The following is a 22067-nucleotide window of genomic DNA, read 5'->3' on the forward strand; positions in this document are numbered from 1 at the left end:
AAATTTTAGGGCTAAACACAAAAATAGGATGAATAGGGATAACAGGGAAGCAAAGGTTAATCTGAACAAATAATCACAGAATAACAAATAGAATGGTTAGAAGGAGGCTCAGCCTACCATTTGCAGATGTAATAGAAAATGATGAAATAATAGCAGACGAAGAAATAAATAAAAGGGAATGGAAGAGTTATCATGAAATAGATGTAAAACAAAATATGGGGTATGGGAGATATATCCATGAAAATAATTCAAAATAATTATAATGCCAAAATAATCTGGATAACTATGGCCGGCACTTGCTTCAGATCTAAAGGTTTGATCCAGAAATTTGAGGATAAAGGTGACTAGGTTGTGATCGTTGATTTAAACTTGTAACCCCAGAATCATGAATAGGTTGTTTAGAAGTTACTCTTCCACCAGTAGTAGATGTTCTCAACCCACATCCATTCCTGATATCCCAGCAGACGTAGGAGCAATTAATTCGAAGTCTTATGAGCTATTCGATCTAGATCTAGACATAGGAGATTGGAATATCCCAAAAGTAGCCACCAGCCAATTTTATAAGTCTTCATGGTCTTTGAAAATAGCTTTCAAAATAGACTATCATGTTAAGACCATAGAACAAGTCTATGGAATCAACAAGGAGTACGAAACGTGCTACTTGTTATCTCCCTCAGCTATCCAGAAGCATAAAGACAAAGGACACAACTTCCTACACATAGGATTAGTCCAAGTTGGAGTGAAACCACTCACCAGAAGAGGTTTGAACAGCTCAATCCTCATGGCCCTTAGAGATGCTCGTCACATCAGATTCGACGATAGCCTCCTAGGAACCATAGAAACCAGTCTTAGCAACGGACCTATCCATTTTAACTGTTTCCCAGATTTTAGCATCTTTCTCCATGACAGCACAGTTATCAAAGCTCTCACACTCAATATCAAGACCCATGGAACCCTCATGACACAGGGAACCAGTCAGATCGCCTTGATATACAGAGTTTACTACAAGTGCATGAGAACGAACATGAATGTTGGAGCACTTGATAGGAGACAAAAAGGTGAGACAACCCTCATCCAGACCACTGACCCTAGCGCCAAAATTAGGATTCCTAGAACCCTTAAATGGTCCGAAATCACTTTCCCAGCCAATTGGACTTTAGAGAATAAGAACCATACTCTACAGATCCAAAACCCTGCCCAGAATCCAGATCTAGAATTTGTCCAACAACTAGCCGACGGCACGGTTAGGTTAAGTTTCGACAGATCTAGGCTCAGCACACCTCTAGATTATGAGTGTAGGCAACCTCTGGACACATCCCGGTTTAGATCTCCAACCGATCTACATCAGCCCCGTAGGCAGTCACCTATCTACCTTAGAGATAGACATGCATCCCAGTGTAGCTCAACCAGACCTCTAGGATCACCTTTCCCTACGTCTAGGAGAGATTTAGGTGTTCAGCTTCAGGGAGTTAGAACCAATTCCCAACTCACCACACCTTGCTACACAGCCAAACAGGATTCGATTGTCAATGAGGAAGATGATCGTGAGCAATCCCCCCTATCCCCATCTGGAACTGATATGGAACAGTCTCCAGATCAGCAAGAAGAATCTTTGAACATTTTGGTCCTAAACAGAGAATTCGTTCCTGACCTAGAAGAATTAGGTAAGGAGTTCAGTTCTGAGGAAAACAGGACCAAGAGAGAAGCCTACAAAGCTAATTATACCAGAGACCAAAAAGAAAAAGTATTTGAAGCATGGACGGCATTCATGAGGGAAATATCCCGTAATGTCCCCTTTTTCATATACTTCGAAAGGTATTTTGGCCAGCACAAGCAGTTTTGTGTCCTCGCCAGAGCCTGGACCATAGAAGGAGCCAATGCAACCAAAGATATTGTAAGGTCTAGTCATCCACCCCTTGAAGCCATAACCTTCAACCATCGCAAAATAGAGATAATTGCCTCTCCCTTCAAAGCCACCACAGATAGGCATAAACCTGTTGATCGGACTTATCAAACTTACAAGTCATGACCAAATTAGCCAGCTTCCCGAGATCATCCAAAATGCCGTTAAGCAAGTCAACAACCCCTTTGTTTCTATCAGATGTTGGAGTACTTTACCAGAATGGGACAAAAACAATTGGATGGAAGTTCATCCCTCAAAGCACCTTGTCCTCATTAATGGTTTCTCTTATCAGGGCCCATGGTATGAAGGAGACACATATATTTCATACAAATACCCTAATGCTCTAGCAGAGCGCTGGAGGAATTACTTCAACAACCAAATCATTGATATCAGCTAAGAGCTTTGGAAGGACTACCATTTTATAGGCTTTACAGACAGGATCTATATTTTTGGGAGACGGCCATACGACTCCGCCATTAGAAATCTTAAAAAACTTGGTCCTGATAGTCCCAAAGAGTTTCTTACAGGGAAAAAGCCTGTCCATGAACCACTTCTCTACTGTGGACTCTGCAACACCTATGCCAGATATCACGAGCACGATTGCGATAACGATTCCCCATGGGATCCTTATGATGGATATCCATCAGATGCTCCTGATACTGACTAAAGCATTCTGACCTAGCAAATCAGGATAAGATCACAGTCCGGTTACTATTCAAAATCAGCACAGCCACTGATATGAACAGTACCCGCATTATCAACAGTATCCGCACCCAGCAGATTCCCCGACAAGTTACTATTTCAACAGTGACCGAATCCGGAAAAGCAAGGGGACAAATCACTGTAGCATGAACAGTGAAAGTTTTACTGTTCACCGACACAATCATCCAGAGTTACTGTTGCTTTCAGTGGAATCAACTTTCACCTCAGTAAAAGCAATTTACTCTCCGTAATTTCAGCAATCTCCAGCCAGCATCCAAGGCCTCCTCCAGCCTATTTAAGGAAGCCATTTCTCCATTCTGAGGCAGGTCCAATTTTGGGAGAAACTTCAGCAACTCCAAAATTCCCTCCTCTTCCAGCCAAGAGTTTATCTTTCTCAGCTTTGCCTCCTTTTTACAACCCTTAGCATTGTAATCAGATGGCACTATCATATTTTCATATTTGTAATATCATGGCCTCAGTCGGCCTTTGATATATATATATATATATATATATATATATATAGACTAGTGTTTCCATATTCAATCTTTCTACAAAAACCTTCACCATTACAAAATTCACTAGACTTTTTCAAAATTTAAATTTTTTTTGGCTTAGTTATATCTTGTAAAATTTTGTCCAAAAAGTATCATTCCGACACTCAGGCTCAGAACATTAGTAATAGTATTATTCTTAAAAAATAGGAAATTAATTGCCATAGATAATTTTCGTAACATAAAATTTTTTTTATTACAAAAATATTAATAATAAAAATTTGAAAAAGCAGATATGATGATTTACAACCTAAAAATTGTGACTTCAAAATATGATAATGTGTATGCAACAGAGTGTTTATAATAAACGCTACTCATAAAATAAAAATATTTCTAGACAAGAAGGGTAAGGGTCCGATTGTCCATAATGTATAGTAAGGGGAAAAAGGAGAGATTAGTATTTGCAATGCGCTGGAGAATAAAGTTTTTAATAACAATGACATCATCAGTATGTTGAGTGACATCATTCCATGCAAAATTTGTCCCAATTGATCACAATATGATCACACAAAATAAAATCACAATGGAAACAGCAGTATTGGAGAACAAAAAAAAGGCCACATTCAATAAGTTTTCGAGGACTTAATGCAAATGTTGTTAAATTGTGGCAACGACAACTTATACTGCATCAAGTTGTTATTCTGTTTAGTTTAGAGAGATTTTTTTTTTTCTTTTCAAAGTACATTGACATAATAATCCCTCGTATTTATTTATTATAGACACATCATGAATGTCAAAGGAGAAAGTATCTAATACATCGAAAGTATATAATAGTTAGTACATTTAAGTGTAGTGAGCAATTTCAAAACGATACAATTGGCAATATGGCATGAATAAAGCAACCATAAATCTTTAGGATTATGTATTTTATGATCACTTGGTTAGAAATATTTTATCTTTTTTCTTTTGGGTAAAATATCATTTTTTTTCATTCTTTTCTATTAAGTGTGAAAGAGTTTTGCTGATGTTCCCAAACTCACGTTTAAGTATAAAGTCTGATTAATTAGGGGTTTTGTCATGGAATAGCTAAAGGGGGAGATTGTAAAGTTGTGATTGTAAAGTTGTGATTTCCAACTAGCTTTTGTTGACTTTAATTTCATGCCAAATTTGGTTGTAATTCAGTCGATCATTTCCCTGTATTTATGTGGGTTTAATTGTAAGAGATGAGTGTGAGAGATTGGTGAAGAATCAAGCATGCAATGAAGATCAATGCAATTTCGTGATTAGCTCGCAAGAAGCTCGCAAATAAAGGTACTCATAAAAAGGTCACGTGTAATGCACATGATTAAAAGCTGAAGAGTTATGCCAACCTGTCATTTCACGAGTACTTCATGAGAAAGTTCATCTTGCAAGGTACCTGCGAAACTCTTTGTTTGGCAAAAATAAAGAGTGTTTTCCTTAATTCTTTACACAAACTATATATACCTATATTACCCACAAAATTGTAAGGACTCTTTTCTAGAGAGAAAACCCCTAGCAAAACACCTTGAGAGTTGGAGATTGTCATAGCCACAATCATTTACACAAATTCTCTTGGTTTTTCTCTAGTCACTTGAGAGGTTCTTAGCCCAAACACTTACCTCACCCATTCCAAGTGTTGAGAGAAGTTTTGGTGCCTATGGCAAGCATTGGAATAAGCCATTGAGTGGTGGATGCAATTGGGCAGAATTGCAGGATTTGAATAACTAGTGAAGACAAGACTCCGAGAAGTCCGTTGGTAGCAGGAGCTTGGAGGGCTCAAGTACATTAGGTAGAATAGGCTTGGAGGGTCTTTTTTGATATTCATGTACTCTAACTTATTCACTAGTTGATTGCTTTCGGCTTGAAGAGCCGTGGAAAGGTTTTTCACCGAGTATTTCGGTTTCCTCTTCAATAACACGTCTCGGTGTTATCTTGCGTTTGCATATCTCTTTCCTACTCTTTAAATTTTACATTTATTGCTCATTGTACTTGCTTATGGCTTCAAGTAGTGTTACTGGTTTATTGTGCTTGCATTACTCTTGTTCCGCACTTAAATAAGTTAGAGTAAAAGCAATCAAGCTGTAATTTAAAATTGAGGGTTTAAACAAACATTAGTGTTTTCATACTAATTGAACTTTCAATTAATAATATCATAAGATTTTAGAAAACACTTTAAAGCATGAAAATTTAAAGCAAGGAGAGTAATAGTAATTAAATAAAAAAATAAAATGAATTTAAACTACCACACATATTTATCATAACGAGAAGTTTATAGAGGGTAAGAATGCATACAGGCCAAGAAATTTAAAGGTGAGAATCCGGAAGGGACATAGTCTATTGTATGGACCAAGGAAAAGATATGTGAAGTTTGTTTGACCTCAAATTTAACTAGAGATGCAATTAATATGCCAAGTCTCAATATGGTGGAAAATACTATCCCTTTATTATCAAAAAATAAAAAATAAAAATTGTGGAGAAAGAAGATTTGTTGTTAAATTGTGGAATTTCTATTGACTTCACATACAGAAGTATTGTAAAATTGTGAGAAAACCCAACTTTGCATGGGTCATGTTGTTATTCTAAGTTTCTTACTATTTTTATATATGATCAGTAAGAAAATATAAAACATGCAATTGGCATTAGTTAAGCAACATTATTTGATGAAGTTGACATGGCCCTATTGACGGTTCAAGATAATCCTAGCACAAATAACACTTTTAGGGTTCCCACTCTAGACTCTATCGATTGACTGTCTTGTACATAATAATTGAATGGTTGGATTTGGATTGGTCTTGTAAGTGCACAATTGCACTTGGACTCAAAGACAACTGTGGGCTCATGCCCAATGAGCCTTAAACAATGAAATTTGTAGAGTGTGAATTTGAAATCTAGTTTAAGGATGCTAGAAACTTGATAAACAGACTAAGTTGTTAAAGTATTTGCAAATAATGAATGATTATGACAAAGGAACTTCCTCGGACGTAAGCCGAGGACAATTTCTGTATTATTTCTCTTTTTCCTTTGAAGGTTACAATTCTGAGTCCTTATTTTGCTAACTGACCAATCCCCCTTTTCTTTGGCCCTACTTTTCTTAAATACTTCTTCTCTTAGTGCTTTATCCACGTGTTGCACAAATCTTATCCTCTCCCTCTGACACCACCTTCTTCAAGTGTTTAAATAGTAACTAAAATGTTCAGTTCTACTGTTCAGGGGTCACTTCCCCATTAATGCGGCTAGGGAGGTAGGTGCAGGATCTTTAATGTGGAGGTGGCAGCCTTTTCCTAAGATATTTCTCTAACACCGGTGCATCTAGAGGATATAGGGATCCCCCTCTTAACCAACAGTCTTTTCGGAACTCTGCCTTGATCTTTTTAGCGAATCTCCAAGTTATCCCGGATCTATTCGAGGAGAGATTTTTCTTCGGATGCATCCTCGGACCCTTGGCGTGTGGGCTGACTTGCAGTCCTAAAGGCCTTTAGTCAAGAACGAACTAGCCCTTCTTATCAGAGCCCAAAGGCCCAAATACCTGCTCGGGTCCTTTTACTCCCCACAATAGCCCCTCAAAACTTTATTTTTCAGCATCTGAGGAGATAAATAGGGTTTTGATCCGACGAGAACTTCCCCCACACATTTTGTAATTCACCACGCGTGTGAAGATCGTTTCGTGTCCTAGAAGATGCCATTTGGAGCTTTGAATTTCAAAACGCGTGCATTTATGACCGTAAGTTACACCTTGTTCCTTACATTCAACGGTGAGATGAGCATCCAACGGTCCTTGTTGCCCCCCGAAAATTTGGGCGGGACGGATGCAATTTCTAGGCCGCTTCCCGCACGTTATAACGCTTTGGAAATATGTGTCTTCATTTATTTCTTCAGAACTTAATCACATCAAAACATCAGTCGTTGCCTTTTCTCTGCAGAAACCCGTGGAAACTCGCACAACTTCAAACTCGTAAGTTCCTATTTTTTTCTTTTACTCCTTTCTCCTCGGATTCTATCCTCGGCTCCCTTCTTAACCACATTCCTTCTTAAAACTCGCCCTTTCGTTTCTTATAGATGGGTAGATTTAAGTGTTTAGTTGACACCGCCGTTGGGATGGAAGGTTTTAGGGCCAAATACCAGATTCCCAGCAATGTAGGCTTGAAATACTGTCCGGTGGAAACCGTGGTTAGGTCTAGGAAAACGGGAGAGGTCATCATCCCTATGATTGCCTTCATAGAAGGTGGGATGACCCTTCCTATGGGAAACGTAACCAGGGAATACCTTCGCAACCACCGGTTGTGTCTTGACCAGTGCGCACCCAATGTATTTAGGGTCTTAGGAAGCGTTAACGCTCTAAATGAGCAGATGGACTTAAATCTTACTTGGCATGACGTCGTCTTCATGTACGAATGCCACAAGCTTAAAAGCGTAGGCTATTATATTAAATCCCGATCTAGTGTAGTTAGATTAATTTCCTGTCTGCCCAAGTCCAATAAAGGCATGAAGGACAACTACCTCATCGCCTCAGGCAACTGGCACGACGGCCTCTACTGTCCAGTCGAATGGGGAGATCCAGGTGTGACTCCTTAGGATCTAACTTCCCAACCCCGTAACTTCATCTAAAAAATCTTGAAATGCTTATTTACTTGTACCAACTGTTTAACTTTGATTTGTCACATGCATTACAAATTTGACTGTGTTTGTCTGTTTTGGTGTCTTTCCTTGCAGATAAACAACACGTGCGCCCACGCCTGAGCCACTGCAACGTCGCTGACTTGAACCGTGTACTACGCTCAGAGGTTTTCGTGAGTGAGGACTTGCAACTTAGGGCGGCTCACTTAATACTAGGGTACGACCCTATATCCTTGGACTTCTAGGAGATAGAGAACGCAATTGTCGCAGGGGACAAGAGGCGTAGGAGAATAAACGTAGCAAGACCAAATTTTCTTTCTGACCACGACATTCCCGACAACCTCCATACCATTCTATACATGCAACCCATCACGGCGATCCCTCTCGCAACGCACTCTCAGGCAACCGTTGTCCCAAAGGAGCAAGTGTCCTCGTCGCATACGTTGGATGAGGAGATAGACCAGTTTCAGCTCGAGGACGTCCAAAGACCCCGAGGAAACCAGTTTGTCGTCCTTTCCGACGAGGAAGAAAAGCCCACCGAGGCCTCTGGGATTGCCGGTTTAGTGATTGCACATCCAGATGACAGCTCCGTTGAAAAAGACATGGAAGTGCTCAAGGGCCTTTTAATCGTGAGAGGCGAGAGAGTCGCCAAAAAAGGAGCGAGGGGATCTCAAGTTCCCCCGTCCTTGCCACCACCCCCTCCTCCAGCCAATCCCAAGCCTCCCGCTGAAGAGCCCAAGAAGAAGAGGAAGGTGGAGGCCGAGGAGGCTGGTGGTGACAAGCAGAAGAAGCTGAAACAACAGCAGAGTCTGGACAAGGGCAAGGGGCGTGCTCGTTTAGTTGAAAGTAGGGAAATCAAAGACGTGGCCGAGGTGCGCCGAGCACCGGCTATGTGGTCTCCCGAACTGAGACTGGACGGAGCGCCAATTCCCCTCCAGTCCAACATCAGGGCGTTCCAACAAGGCCATGCCCTCCACCTGGCCGATGCGTTGGAACGTCCCCTTCTGCTGCCCAAGGATATGGAAGCCTTGGAAAAGATGAGCCAGCCTCAGCTGTTCCTTTCTTTGAAAAGAGGACTTAGCTCTGGTAAGTTTCACTTCGTGCTTATAATATCTGGTTATTTGTAAATGTTTTACTGTGTTTAACCCCCTGATACTTTATCACAGGCGATTCAAGAGGTTTTCGCTGCCGAGAAGTTCGTGGAGGATTCTCGGAAGCGAGCTGGAATGGAACAGGAGATCCGGCAAGAGACAGAGAAGTCCCTAGGCCAGGCCCTAGTAGAAAACGGGAAACTCACCTCTCAGCTGGCCGACCTAAAAAAAGAAAAAGACGGTGCCGAAGCCAGCCTGAGAACGATGAGGAATCAAGTGGAGGGGCAACGTAAGCTTCTTCACCAAAAGGATGATGAGCTTTCCCAAGCCCAAAAGGAACGCTCTGACTTGGAGAAGGAGCTTACGCGGATGAAGGAGGAAGCGCGCACCTTCAAGCATTCACTAGAGGCTGCGAAGCAGGCGAGCTATAAAGAAGGGGTAGCCACAACATAGGACCAGCTGACAGAAGCTTTCGCGGCCGTATGCTGAGAATACTGTCAGCAGGTTTGAGGGGAGGCTTTAAACGTAGCAGGGGTTCCTTTAGCTTTCGAGCTGAGGAAGCCCGAGAACGTTTGGCTTCCCCTTGACATACAGGAGATAGAGGAGACTCCTGTTGTTGCTTCTCCTCCTGAGGCAGCTCTTCCTGCTCTTCCTCCCGTGATGCCAGAACTCATTCCTGATCCTACAGAACCTGAAGGTTCCAATAAAGAGAAGGATGGGTGTGAAGGTGCCGAGAAGGAACAAAGCCAAAGTGTGGAGCCCATCATTCCTCCAACAACTACAATAGACAAAGGGAAACAAGTCTTGTCTACCTTTGAGTTGGAGTTGAAAAGCACCGAGGCTGGCAGTACTTCCCATCAAGACCCCCCTCCAAAAGCTTAGGGCCAAGCTTAGGGCTTCTTTCCCTCTGTACTTCAAATTTTCCATGTAATGACGTATACCCAGATGATTAATGAAAAACAGCTTTATTTTATTTTCATCTGAGTTGTGTTTATTTTACCTTGTCATTTTTATGCTTGCCATGAAGGTTCTCACTAGCAAATAGCGAAAGAAAGAACGAGATAAATAAGTCCAATTTCAACAGTTGAACAATTACAACTTTAAACAGCTATGCACATACTTGCCTTGCAAAGTAAAACGTTCAAGAACCTAACAAGAACTAACTTAGTTTAGATGGTAAACAGTGCCTTACTTTGGAAGCCCATGTGATAGTTAAACTTTGTAACCTGAGACACTAATTTTAGTAAAGTGTGAGGTCCAAGGACCAAACCTTACCAAATTTTTGCTTAACACTTAAAGATGTACAACTTAAGATTCAATTTAATAGATGATAAGATATCAATTTCCACAAGGTGTGTGGTCCGAGGACCATACTTAACCAAGTTTTTGTTTGATATATAAGAACAGTAACTTAAGATGTTAATTTCTCCAAAGTAGAAGGCCCGAGGACCCGGCATAATTAAGGTTCCGTTGAACAAATTATAAGATATCAATTTCCACAAGGTGTGTGGTCCGAGGACCATACTTAAGCAAGTTTCTGTTTGATATATAAGAACAGTAACTTAAGATGTTAATTTCCCTAAAGTAGAAGGCCCGAGGACCCGGCATAACTAAGGTTTTGTTTAACAAATAATAGGATATCAATTTCCACAAGGTGTGTGGTTCGAGGACCATACTTAACCAAGTTTCTGTTTGATATATAAGAACAGTAACTTAAGATGTTAATTTTCCCAACGTAGAAGGCCCGAGGACTCGGCATAACTAAGGTTCTGTTTAACAAATTATAAGATATCAATTTCCACAAGGTGTGTGGTCTGAGGACCATACTTAACCAAGTTTCTGTTTGATATATAAGAACAGTAACTTAAGATGTTAATTTCTCCAAAGTAGAAGGCCCGAGGACCCAGCATAACTAAGGTTCTGTTTAATAAATTATAAGATATCAATTTCCACAAGGTGTGTGGTCCGAGGACCATACTTAATCAAGTTTCTGTTTGATATATAAGAACAGTAACTTAAGATGTTAATTTCTCCAAAGTAGAAGGCCCGAGGACCCGACATAATTAAGGTTCTGTTTAACAAATTATAAGATATCAATTTTCACAAGGTGTGTGGTCCGAGGACCATACTTAACCAAGTTTCTGCTTGATATATAAGAACAGTAACTTAAGATGTTAATTTCCCCAAAGTAGAAGGCCCGATGACCCGGCATAACTAAGGTTCTGTTTAACAAATAATAGGATATCAATTTCCACAAGGTGTGGGGTCCAAGGACCATACTTAACCAAGTTTCTATTTGATATATAAGAACAGTATTTGTAAGCCCCTATGCATTCATAATTTTGAATTGCGAATCAACAAAAGCATCTTTTATTAATAATAATACCTTCGAAGGTTGTTTACATTCCATGGGCGTTGTACAATTTTTTCATCTAGGTCAGCTAGCCGATACGACCCTATGCTTGCTACAGAAACAATGCGATAAGGTCCTTCCCAGTTTGGTCCTAGCTTACCCCAAGCTGGGTTCTTAGCAGTGCCCACAACCTTTCTTAGTACGAGATCCCCAGGCGCGAGTGGCTTTAGCTTCACATGGGCGTTATACCTCCGTTTAAGCTTCATCTGATAATAAGCCATTTGGACCATAGCTGCCTCCCGCCGTTCCTCAACTAAGTCCAGGCCTTTCTCCAAGAGGCCATTGTTGTTTTCTGGGCTAAAAGAACTTGTCCTTAGCGTGGGGAAACCAGATTCAAGAGGTATCACCGCCTCGGCTCCATAAGTCATAGATAATGGAGTTTCTCCAATGGACCTACGCGGCGTAGTTCGATACGTCCACAAAACATGGGGTAGTTCTTCTACCCATCTGCCTTTCGCATCGTCCAACTTTTTCTTGAGCCCACTGACTATGACCTTGTTAACGGCCTCGGCTTGCCCATTTCCTTGAGGATAAGCTGGAGTGGAGTATCTATTTATGATGCCTATGTCACCACAATATTTCCTAAAAGCCCTACTATCGAATTAAACGCCATTATCCGAAATAAGTGTGTGTGGTACACCAAATCTGGTAACGATGTTTTTCCAGATAAACTTCTTGGAATCAACGTCCCTAATATTTGCTAAGGGCTCAGCCTCGACCCATTTAGTGAAGTAGTCGGTCTCCACGAGCAGCCACCTTTTGTTTCCTGCAGCCCTCGAAAATGGCCCCACTATGTCCAATCCCCATTGAGCGAAAGGCCAAGGACTGGAGAGAGGATTGAGAACCCCTCCAGGTTGATGAATGTTAAGGGCGAACTTCTGGCACTGGTCGTACTTTCTTGCATAGTCCTGAGTTTCTCTCTGTATATTGGGCCACCAATATCCCTGAGTCAGGGCTCTATGGGCTAAGGACCTTCCCCTAGTGTGGCTCCCACAAATCCCTTCATGCAGTTCTTCTAAAAGCGTCTCCGTTGATTCAGGGTGTACACATAACAAGTATGGTTCGGAGAATGATCGTTTTTACAGTTTCTGATCCTCGAAAAACCAGAAACGCGGCGCCTTTCGACGAATCTTATCTGCTTCAGACTTGTCCTTAGGAATGATGTCGTTTTTCAGAAAAGATATCACCGGGTCAATCGAACTAGGTCCAGGCCTTATTAGATGGATATGGGCTGCACTGATAGTGGTAAGAGTTGGCTCTAGCAAATCCTCTACAAGGATAATATTGGGCAAACACTAAGCCGAGGATGTCGCTAATGTGACCAAAGAATCTGCATGTGTGTTTCCACTTCTAGAAACATGAGATAGGACAAAAGAATCAAATTTAGCTTGCAGACGTTTGACCTGGGCCAAGTATTCTTGCATTCTTGGATCCCTAGCCTCCATGGTCCCCGTGACCTGGCTGACCACTAACTGAGAATCCGAGAACATATGAACTTCCTTTCCGCCCATCCTATGTACCATGCTCATGCCTACCAAGACTGCTTCGTACTCGGCCTCATTATTAGTAGCCGAGAACGCCAATCTCAGAGATTTTTCGAAAACAATTCCCTCAGAGGACATCTGGACAAGTCCAACATCAGACCCTCTCTGATTAACTGCCCCATCAACAGACACTTTCCAAGTCGGAGGTGCTGTGCCTGTAATCACACCAACTGATTTTTCATCCATGTGTGATTCCTTCAGAGTTTCTTCTAACAATGGTTCGGTAAACTCTGCCACCAAATCCGCAAGAACCTGGCCTTTCACCGAGGTGCGCGGCATGTATTTGATATCAAAGGCTCCCAAAATGGTTTCCCATTTAGCCACCCTCCCGGAGTAATCGGCACTGCGTAACACTGACTTGAGGGGTAGTTGGGTCAGAACCACCACGGTGTGGGACTGGAAATAGTGAGGAAGCTTCTGCGTGGCATGAACTACGGCCAGCAGTGCTTTCTCCAAAAGTAGATTATGCACCTCGGCCTCATTCAAGGACTTACTGACGTAGTAGATCGGTCTCTTCACCCCACCTTCGTCCCTTATGAGGACCAGGCTAACTGCGTGGACGGCCACTGCCAGATACGCAAACAGGACCTCGTCCACTTCGAGCCGAGACAAAATGGGTGGCCGAGAAAGATATTGCTTAAGCTGTTGGAAGGCTACCACGCAGTCCTCGGTCCATTGAAATCCTTTCCATTTATTCAACAATTGGAAGAAGGGACGGCACCGGTCAGCTGACCGAGAGATAAATATGCTAAGAGCAGCGATCATTCTGGTCAACCTCTGGACTTCTTTTGGATTCCGAGGTAGCTGTAAGTCCTGAATAGCTCTGACCTGTGCCGGCTTTACCTCTATCCATCTATGAGTAACCATATAACCCAAGAACTTTCCAGAACCCACACCAAAAGAACACTTTGAGGCGTTAAGGCGCAGCTTGTACTTCCTAAGCACTTGAAAGGTGTCGTCCAGATCTTTAACGTACGAATGTATTGTTTTACTCTTCACCACCATATCATCCACGTATACCTCAATGGTCTTCCCAAGTTGCAGTTCAAATATTCTGGTCATCATTCTTTGATAAGTAGCCCCAGCATTCTTCAACCCAAACGGCATGACCTTATAGTGGCAGTTCCCAGTTGGAGTGGTAAAAGCAGTTTTCTCTTGATCCTCCAATGCCAATGGAATTTGGTGGTAACCCTGGAAGGCATCCAAAAAATTCATCCGTGGATGTCCGACCGTGGCGTCCACAAGCTAATCAATACGTGGCATCGGGAACGAATCCTTTGGGCAGGCCTTGTTTAAATCCGTGAAGTCCACACATACTCTCCACGTCCCATTATTCTTTTTAACTACGACCGTATGCGCCAACCATTCGGGGTAGAAAACTTCTTTAATAGCCCCAGCCCTCTTGAGCTTGAGCACTTCCTCTTTGATAGCCTCGGAGTGTTCCTTGGAGGAACGCCGAGGTGGCTGCCTTCTCGAAACAAAGGCGGGGTTGACATTCAAATGATGAAAAATGAAGCTTGGGTCTACGCCCGGAGCCTCATAAGGATCCCATGCAAAAACATCAATGTTGTCTTTCAGAAACTCCGACAAATCCATCTTCTCCTGGTGTGGCAAACGTATGCCAACTTGAAAGAATCTTTCAGGGTCATCCGCTATCAAAAGCTTCTCCAAATCCTCACATAGGGCTTCCTCTCCTGTCACTGCATCGGGCGCATCCAGAGCTGTTAATTGCTATAAGTCTTTGATGATCAAAGTCGAGGACTCGGTTTCGGCCTGATGCAGCACTGCAGCCGATATGCATTGCCTGGCCACTGATTGGCTGCCGAGAATCTCTTCAACGTATTCCCCTGATAGGAATTTGACCTTAACATCCAAGATAGAGGAGACAGCACCCAAAGCGTGCAGCCACGGCCTGGTAAGGATGGCTGTATATGGGGAATATGCGTTAACCACAATAAAATCCACCTCAATCGTTTCTGAGCCAGATTGAATGGGCAAACGAATCTGTCCCTTTGGTACAACAGCTTTACCTTCAAAGCTTATAAGTGACGAGTCATAAGGAGTAAGATCCTCCAGCTTCAACCTTAGTCCCTTGAATAAATCAGGGTACATGATATCTGCGCTGTTGCCCTGATCAATCATTACCCTTTTTACGTCGTAATTCCCTATTCTCAGAGTGACCACAAGAGCGTCGTCATGGGGTTGGATGGTCCCAACCTTATCCTCCTCTGAAAATCCCAAGACGGGCAAATTCACCTTCAACCTCTTCGGCTTGCAGCCTGCCTCTTCGGCCTGAGAATGCGAAACTGCCATCACCCTGGTAGGACATGAGTCGGTCCTGCCAGGTGCAGCGAAGATAACGTTAATCGTTCCCAATGCTGGTCGAGATGAATTATTCTTCTAATTATTTGAGCCGGACTGACTGCCCTGCCCGTTAGGTTGATAAAGGTGCTGTTTCAGTTTTCCTTCACTAACAAGCTGCTCCAAGTGGTTCTAGAGGGTCCGACAGTTCTCGGTAGTATGACCCACGTCCTGATGGTACTGACAAAAGAGATTCTGATTCCTCTTCGCAGGGTCCCCCGCCATCTTACTAGGCTACTTGAAGTAGGGCTCCTTACGGATTTTCTCTAGTAGTTGGTGTACTGGTTATTGGAACACAGTATTTATGGTCTGAGGTGCTGCCGAGCCAGACTGCCCGGTGTAATCTCTTCTCGGCTTGTTATTGTGATATCTGTCCGACCTAAAATCCCTTCTCTCCTGCGGGATAACCTTCGCCTTACCCTTTCCTTGCTGTTGGTCTTCCTCTACCCTTTTGTATTCATCAATACGATCCATGAGGCGACGTACGCTGCAGATGGGCTTTTTGGTCAAGGACTTCCTCAAGTCATAATCAGTAGGAAGGCCTACCTTAAAGGTATTGATTGCCACCTCATTAAAATCACCATCTATCTTGTTAAACATCTCCTAATACCGGTCGGAGTATGCTTTCAACGTCTCACCCTCCCTCATGGCCATAGATAACAATGAGTCCAATGGTCGATGAACTTTGCTACATGTGATAAATCGCAACGCAAATGTTCTAGTAAGCTCCCCAAACGAACCTACAGACCTCGATTTAAGGCAGTTGAACCACCTTATAGCGATGAGTCCTAAGCTAGAGGGGAAGACTTTACACATCAGGGTCTCATTATGAGAATGCATCGCCATCCTCTGGTTAAAGTGACTCATATGCTCCACCGGATCAATCTGGCCATTGTAGATGGTGAAGGTAGGCTGGGTAAACCTCCTGGGGAGCCTCCCATTCTCAATCCTCCGTGAGAATGGCGATTTAGAGAGCTGGTGTAACGCTTGGCTCATAGCATCATTCCCCAAGCCCCTAGAAGGGAGCTTTTTGCGCCTATGAGCTGGTGGGTCGTCCTCCTCACAAGAGGACGTTGCGCTGGGGGGCGATCATGACCTCGAGCTGTAGCTACTTCCCCGGGCCTCCCCTGAAAAAGGATTAGATGAGGATGGTGAACGCTTTCGTCTAACGCGGCGCAGTTTCCTTTTAAGATTATTAATCTCCTTCTGCATGGCCTTAGCACCATCCTCATGGGTGGTGTTGCCTCCGCCATGAGTATGGCTCGCTCTAGGGTATTCAGTGTGAACACTTCCCTCTCAATCCCTCCGACGCTTAAGACGCTCGAAAAGATCCTCAGGTTATGATCCTTGAGACTCTGTGTGATGTGAGCCTAAGCCCGCCATAGTATTCCAACTCCTTCCAGACTAGATTCCCTACAGACGGCGCCAATGGTAAGTGCACAATTGCACCTGGACCAAAAGACAACTGTGGGCTCAGGCCCAATGAGCCTTAAACAATGAAATTTGTAGAGTGTGGATTTGAAATCTAGTTTAAGGATGCTAGAAACTTGATAAACAAGCTAAGTTGTTAAAGTATTTGCAAATAATGAATGATTATGACAAAGGAACTTCCTCGGACGTAGGCCGAGGATAATTTCTGTATTATTTCTCTTTTTCCTTTGAAGGTTACAATTCTGAGTCCCTATTTTGCTAACTAATCAATCCCCCTTTTCTTTGGCCTCTACTCTTCTTAAATACTTCTTCTCTTGGTGCTTTATCCACGTGTTGCACAAATCTTATCCTCTTCCTTTGACACCACATTCTTCAAGTGTTTAAATAGTAACCAGAAGGTTCAATTCTACTGTTCAGGGGTCACTTCCCCATTAATGCGGCCATGGAGGTAGGTGTAGGATCTTTAATGCGGAAGTGGCAGCATTTTCCTAAGATATTTCTCTAACACCGGTGCATCTAAAGGATACAGGGATCCCCCTCTTAACCAACAGTCTTTCCGGAACTCTGTTTTGATTTTTCTGGCGAATCTCCAAGTTATCCCGGGTCTATCCAAGGAGAGATTCTTCTTCGGATGCATCCTCGAACCCTCGGCATGTGGGCCGATTTGCAGTCCTAAAGGCCTTTAGTTAAAAACGAACTGACCCTTCTTATCAGAGCCCAAAGGCCCAAATACCTGCTCGGGTCCTTTTACTCCCCACAGGTCTTATACGAAAATGAATACATGTGTCTTGAATTGAGCCAGTATACGTGATCCATGTATCCAACCAACTGTCTCGTGCCTTGGTCACACACCACCATGCCAATGAAAATTATTGTTGTGGGTTTTGGATCAGCTTGAAATGGCAAAATACAACGACAATGAAACTTTTTGGGTACATTTCGGGTGAGTTTGGTTTTAACTCATTTATTTCGGACTTTTTGAAAAAGTAACAGTTTGCCATTGTTGTTTACGAAATACAATGCAAAAGCACAAACTTGTATTTATAAGACTGAAAAACACTTTCAAAATTTTACCAAATGCCTAAAAGTAATGATTTGAATTTGCCAATGTGATTTTCGCCTAAAAAGCTCTAACCAAATGGACACTTCTAGTTCCATGTTTTCTGATATTCATACTAAACATCAATAATTTCATATTCTTACTATAATCTTGCATTTTTACTTTATATTTTATGTATTTGTATTTTTCTATATAATTTCAATGATTAGATTTAATGCCCCTATTACAAGAAGTTTGAAGAATTCCAAACAACAATCGACCATGGAGAAGCAAATTATTGATCAATCCGGTAAGAGATTAAGAGCAAAATCCTACCAATCACATCACTCCATCGATCCAATCAAGGACAGACACAACCACATTAAATTTAAGAGCAATCACATACTGAATCACAAAAATAGTAAATATCTCCACTACAGAAATCAGTAAACAGATCAACTATTGAAATTAAAACACGTTGTCGAAGCAATGACAAGGTTCAAGACAACAAATCAAAGGAAATAATACAACAACAAACACTAAGCAAAGTAGCAAACCAAATACAGTACACATTACACAAATAGAAATGCATGAGAAATCACTCAATACCAAACAAGCTAGGAAAGAGAAAACACTGGGAGTCTAGGACCAACACATGACTGGTTAGACATCCTGAGCTGAGTCTCGCTTGAGTATGCCTGCATGAGAAAGTAATGCCCACAAGTGAGTCACAAACTCTCCTCCTATGGCTAGGTGCTCTGCATGGGCAGTTTCATCATTGGAGGGAGCCACGAACAACATCATCTCTGCCCATAACTCAGCCAGAATTTTCCATCTCAGCCCATTATCTTGTATTTTTTCTATCAGCTGCTTCGCAAGAACAGCACCCTTTTCAATAATTTCTTCAATTCCTTCATCATCCTCTATGCCTAAATTGAACGTCTTTTCAGAAATTCTTTTCTCGCGATCGTCTTTGCAAAAAGTGAACATCTTTTGGCAAATACTTTTCTCACATCCCTTGAGTTTATACCTGGCTTCAACAACTACCTGATCAATAATAATTTCTGTAGTATATTTATGATCAGGTAAAAGTCTTGGAGCAAAAGCCACCAAATAAGCACAATATTTAGATAACTTAGGGTCCGTTTGGATAGAACTTATTGCTGAAAACTGAAAACTGAAAACTGAAAACACTGTAGCAAAATAATTTTAAAATGTGTGAATAGTACTGCGGGACCCATTTTTAATGAAAAAGTTGCTGAAAAGTGAAATTTGTGGGTCCGTGAACAGTGCACGAATGCACTGTTCACAGAGGATTGAGTCAACACTTGCGGCTAAAAAAAAAAAAAAAAAAAAGAGGCAAAACTTGGACGCAAAACGTGGACGCTGCATCCAAACCGCACCTTAGTTGCCACAATAAAGTCGTTGCTTTCCCTTTGTTGGTTGACCTGTCCCCCTGTGGCAATTACTTGTGTTGACAAATTGAGCTCGCAAAGACTGGTTGCAATGTGCCAGACTAAGATAACATGTGTTTGTGTCTGAAGTCTGCATGCCCAAGAGAGTTCATTCTCAACCCCGTTTCGCTCCAGAGAAGCTGCCCCATTTGTCAATCGCTGCCCATTGGTCTTTAGAGAGTGAATAATTGCTTTCTTCACTTCCATTGGCAATGTGACGTGAGCACTTTGTTTTAGACCATTTCTCGGCTTATCTATATAAGGCGAAGTCCAATAATTGTAGAGCAATACAGGAGGGTTATAATTAAAAGATTCAAGAAGAGAATATTGGCCAAGTTTTCTATCCCAAGGTTTTAACAAATTCCTATGACATATAACTCGTATGATCATCTCCATGCATTTATTATGCCACGAGGGTTTTTCAACATAATAGCAAAGCCACTGTACCTTTGACCAATCGGAGAAGTTGACAACGAAAAATTGCACAACTTCCATGAAAAGCATAGCGACTAAAACTACACCTGTGAGAAGAGCATCAAGGTTACGTCCATTTCTTGTCATGAGGTGTAAATCAGAATCACCGTTGCTTGCTTGGTACTTGGCTAGAACAGGAGCCACAACCCAACAACCAATTACGACGATAATGAACTCAAAATTTCTTGATAATGGAAATCCCCTGGCAAAAAAGACGGGATATTTTGTGTAAAAGAGATCATAAAGAAATCCGAGCTCTACCTCAATTACTCTAAATGCTCTCTCATGATCATCACCATCTTTGGAAAGAAGCCCATAACGAACAAAATCCCATGTCTTCAGCTGGGAACTTTCAGAGAAGGAATATTTTGCAAATCTACGACAGAGAAGCCTATACAATGCGTAGGAGAGGCAGATATCCTTGAGTCGCCCGTCTGGATCTCCGGTGGAGCTTAAGAGTCTCCCTTTGCATTGCCAGATCATATCAATGGTAATGACTTTATGATCATCTGTAGTTTCAATCTGCATATGATAGTGTGGTGCTTTGACTATCACCTTTGCCTTCTTTTCGCCTTTCACCAAATACTTGTAGCCTTTCATGCAAGTAGGATCTGCTTCATCGCCTTCTTTATTGGTCTCATCTTCCATGAAATCTGCAACCAGTTTGGTGTTTCTCACCAAACCATATGATTTGCTTGCTAACTCCAAAGCTTCGGCTCTGCCTCCTGTCCTTCTCACAGACAAAACATAGAGGAGATAGAGCGTTATCGTAAATTTGGGTTGGTTAGCATACAAACCTATCAGCCAGCCTAGCCAAAAATACTGAACAAATAGTTCCAAGTTATATCTCTTCCGATTCTCACTGTCTTCAAGGCTGTAGGCGGAGATGCAATCAGCACTTCCAAGGAAAATGATAAAAAACGTCGCCCAAACAGCAAACAATTCATCACGGAATTTTGCTGACTTCATCAGGCCCATGGTGTAGTTTATCAGGAATGTAGACAAAAGATAAGATGCCCATATCGAATATTTGAGCTTCAAACTGTGGCTTCGACGCCTCCATGATCCGAAGACTGTAAGAAAGGCTATCAGGAGCGTTGTCAAAAGGACATATGATTCAATATACAATAGCGTTTCCACAGGGTTTTGACATGCCATAGGCTGAGGTGCTTCTGCAGGGCTGTAGGCGGAGATGCAATCAGCGCTTCCAAGAAACACAATCAAAAACGTCGCCCAAATAGCAAACAATTCATGACGGATTTCTATTGACTTCATCAGGCCCATGATGTAGTTTATCAGGAATGTAGACAAAAGATAAGATGCCCATATCGAATATTTGAGCTTCAAACTGTGGCTACGACGCCTCCATGATCCGAAGACTGTGAGAAAGGCTACCAGGAGCGTTGTCAAAAGGACATATGATTCAATATACTTCAGCGTTTCCAGAGGTTTGTTGACCACACAATTTGGAGCATTAGTGGCATTGTTAACAACCAGGTTATCTTTTCCAACTACCATTTTGTTCCAGTACACTCCTAATACCAAAATATATGAATGGATATTTGTAGAAGCCCTACATTCTTAAATTATCAGGCTGAAGAGTGAGAGTAATATAGGCCATCTGTTGTCCAAAAGACAAGAGGGGGAAATAATGGGAAGAAAAAGGACCTCTTAAGGTAGCCACAACTCTATTAGAGTAGCTAGAGTTCCTCCCACTAAAAAAGAAAAACGAAAGTGAGAACAGGAATCAGGAAAATAAAAAAGAAGAGCCGGAAGAGTAAAGAGAGTAAAAAGAACGGAGATCGAGTCTAGTCTGAAGTCTGAGGTGAAGAGATCGTGGTGTAGTACTAGTATATATAGGGGGAAAAAAGGAGGGCAGATAAAAATCTTTTTCAAAAGAGGAGAGTGACTTTTTTTTTTTTTTTTTTTAGTGTGTGCGCGCGCAGTGTGCATGGTAAACCAAGGTATAGGCACATGGAAAATAAAATTTACCTAATTCAATTGTTTTGACTTTCCAGCCGACTTTAGAGAGACACCTAGCTAAGAGTCTAGGAGAGAAAATAGAATACCAAATTTTGTGTACTATTTTTTATGTTTCATTTTATGTTTTATTAATCATAACTTGTCATGTATTTGTTTGACTTTTTTATAAAATAACCAAAGTTTAAAATAGAAAAAAAAAATAAACACATGATAAATTGTGATTGATGGAACCTAAAGTGAAACGTAAAATATAGTACAGAAGATTTGTATTTGAGAAAGGAAGGAACCAAATCCACTATTAGTTGTTTGTCAGAGTTGGAAAGATCATGCTCTTGCCGTTGATCACACAAGTAGAGTCTTTAGCAATTAAAACTAACATAATTGCTCCAAAACTCTACAACACACTAAAGTTGCATTCAATATTGGCTGAAAAGACATATTTTTTACTGTTTAGCTTATTTTTGCTACTATTTAGCTTATTTTTGCTACTAATCATGGGTCTCATTGCATTTTTTGATACTATTCATGAGTCTCATTGTACTATTT

General features: G+C 41.7%; 1 protein-coding gene across 1 annotated transcript; it reads right to left on the reverse strand.

Moving 5' to 3' along the window:
- Positions 1–18147: 18147 nt before the first annotated feature.
- On the reverse strand, positions 18148–21056 carry LOC142635698 (uncharacterized). The gene is made up of 2 exons (XM_075809818.1): positions 19014–21056; positions 18148–18744 (listed from the first exon to the last, which is right to left on the reverse strand). The coding sequence occupies exons 1-2, from the start codon at positions 21054–21056 to the stop codon at positions 18274–18276; spliced, it is 2514 nt and encodes an 837-aa protein (XP_075665933.1). The 3' UTR covers positions 18148–18273.
- Positions 21057–22067: the final 1011 nt, after the last annotated feature.

The sequence above is a fragment of the Castanea sativa genome, chromosome 5 (genome assembly GCF_040712315.1).
Source record: "Castanea sativa cultivar Marrone di Chiusa Pesio chromosome 5, ASM4071231v1".
Taxonomy (NCBI): domain Eukaryota; kingdom Viridiplantae; phylum Streptophyta; class Magnoliopsida; order Fagales; family Fagaceae; genus Castanea; species Castanea sativa.

Bases quoted from the DNA above. Each gene is read 5' to 3' on its own strand.
- LOC142635698 (XM_075809818.1), bottom strand. From the start codon at position 21,056: ATGGTAGTTGGAAAAGATAACCTGGTTGTTAACAATGCCACTAATGCT. The intron at 18,745-19,013 runs GTGCGGTTTGGA...ACGGACCCTAAG, and splicing joins ACTTTATTGTGGCAACTAAG to TTATCTAAATATTGTGCTTA.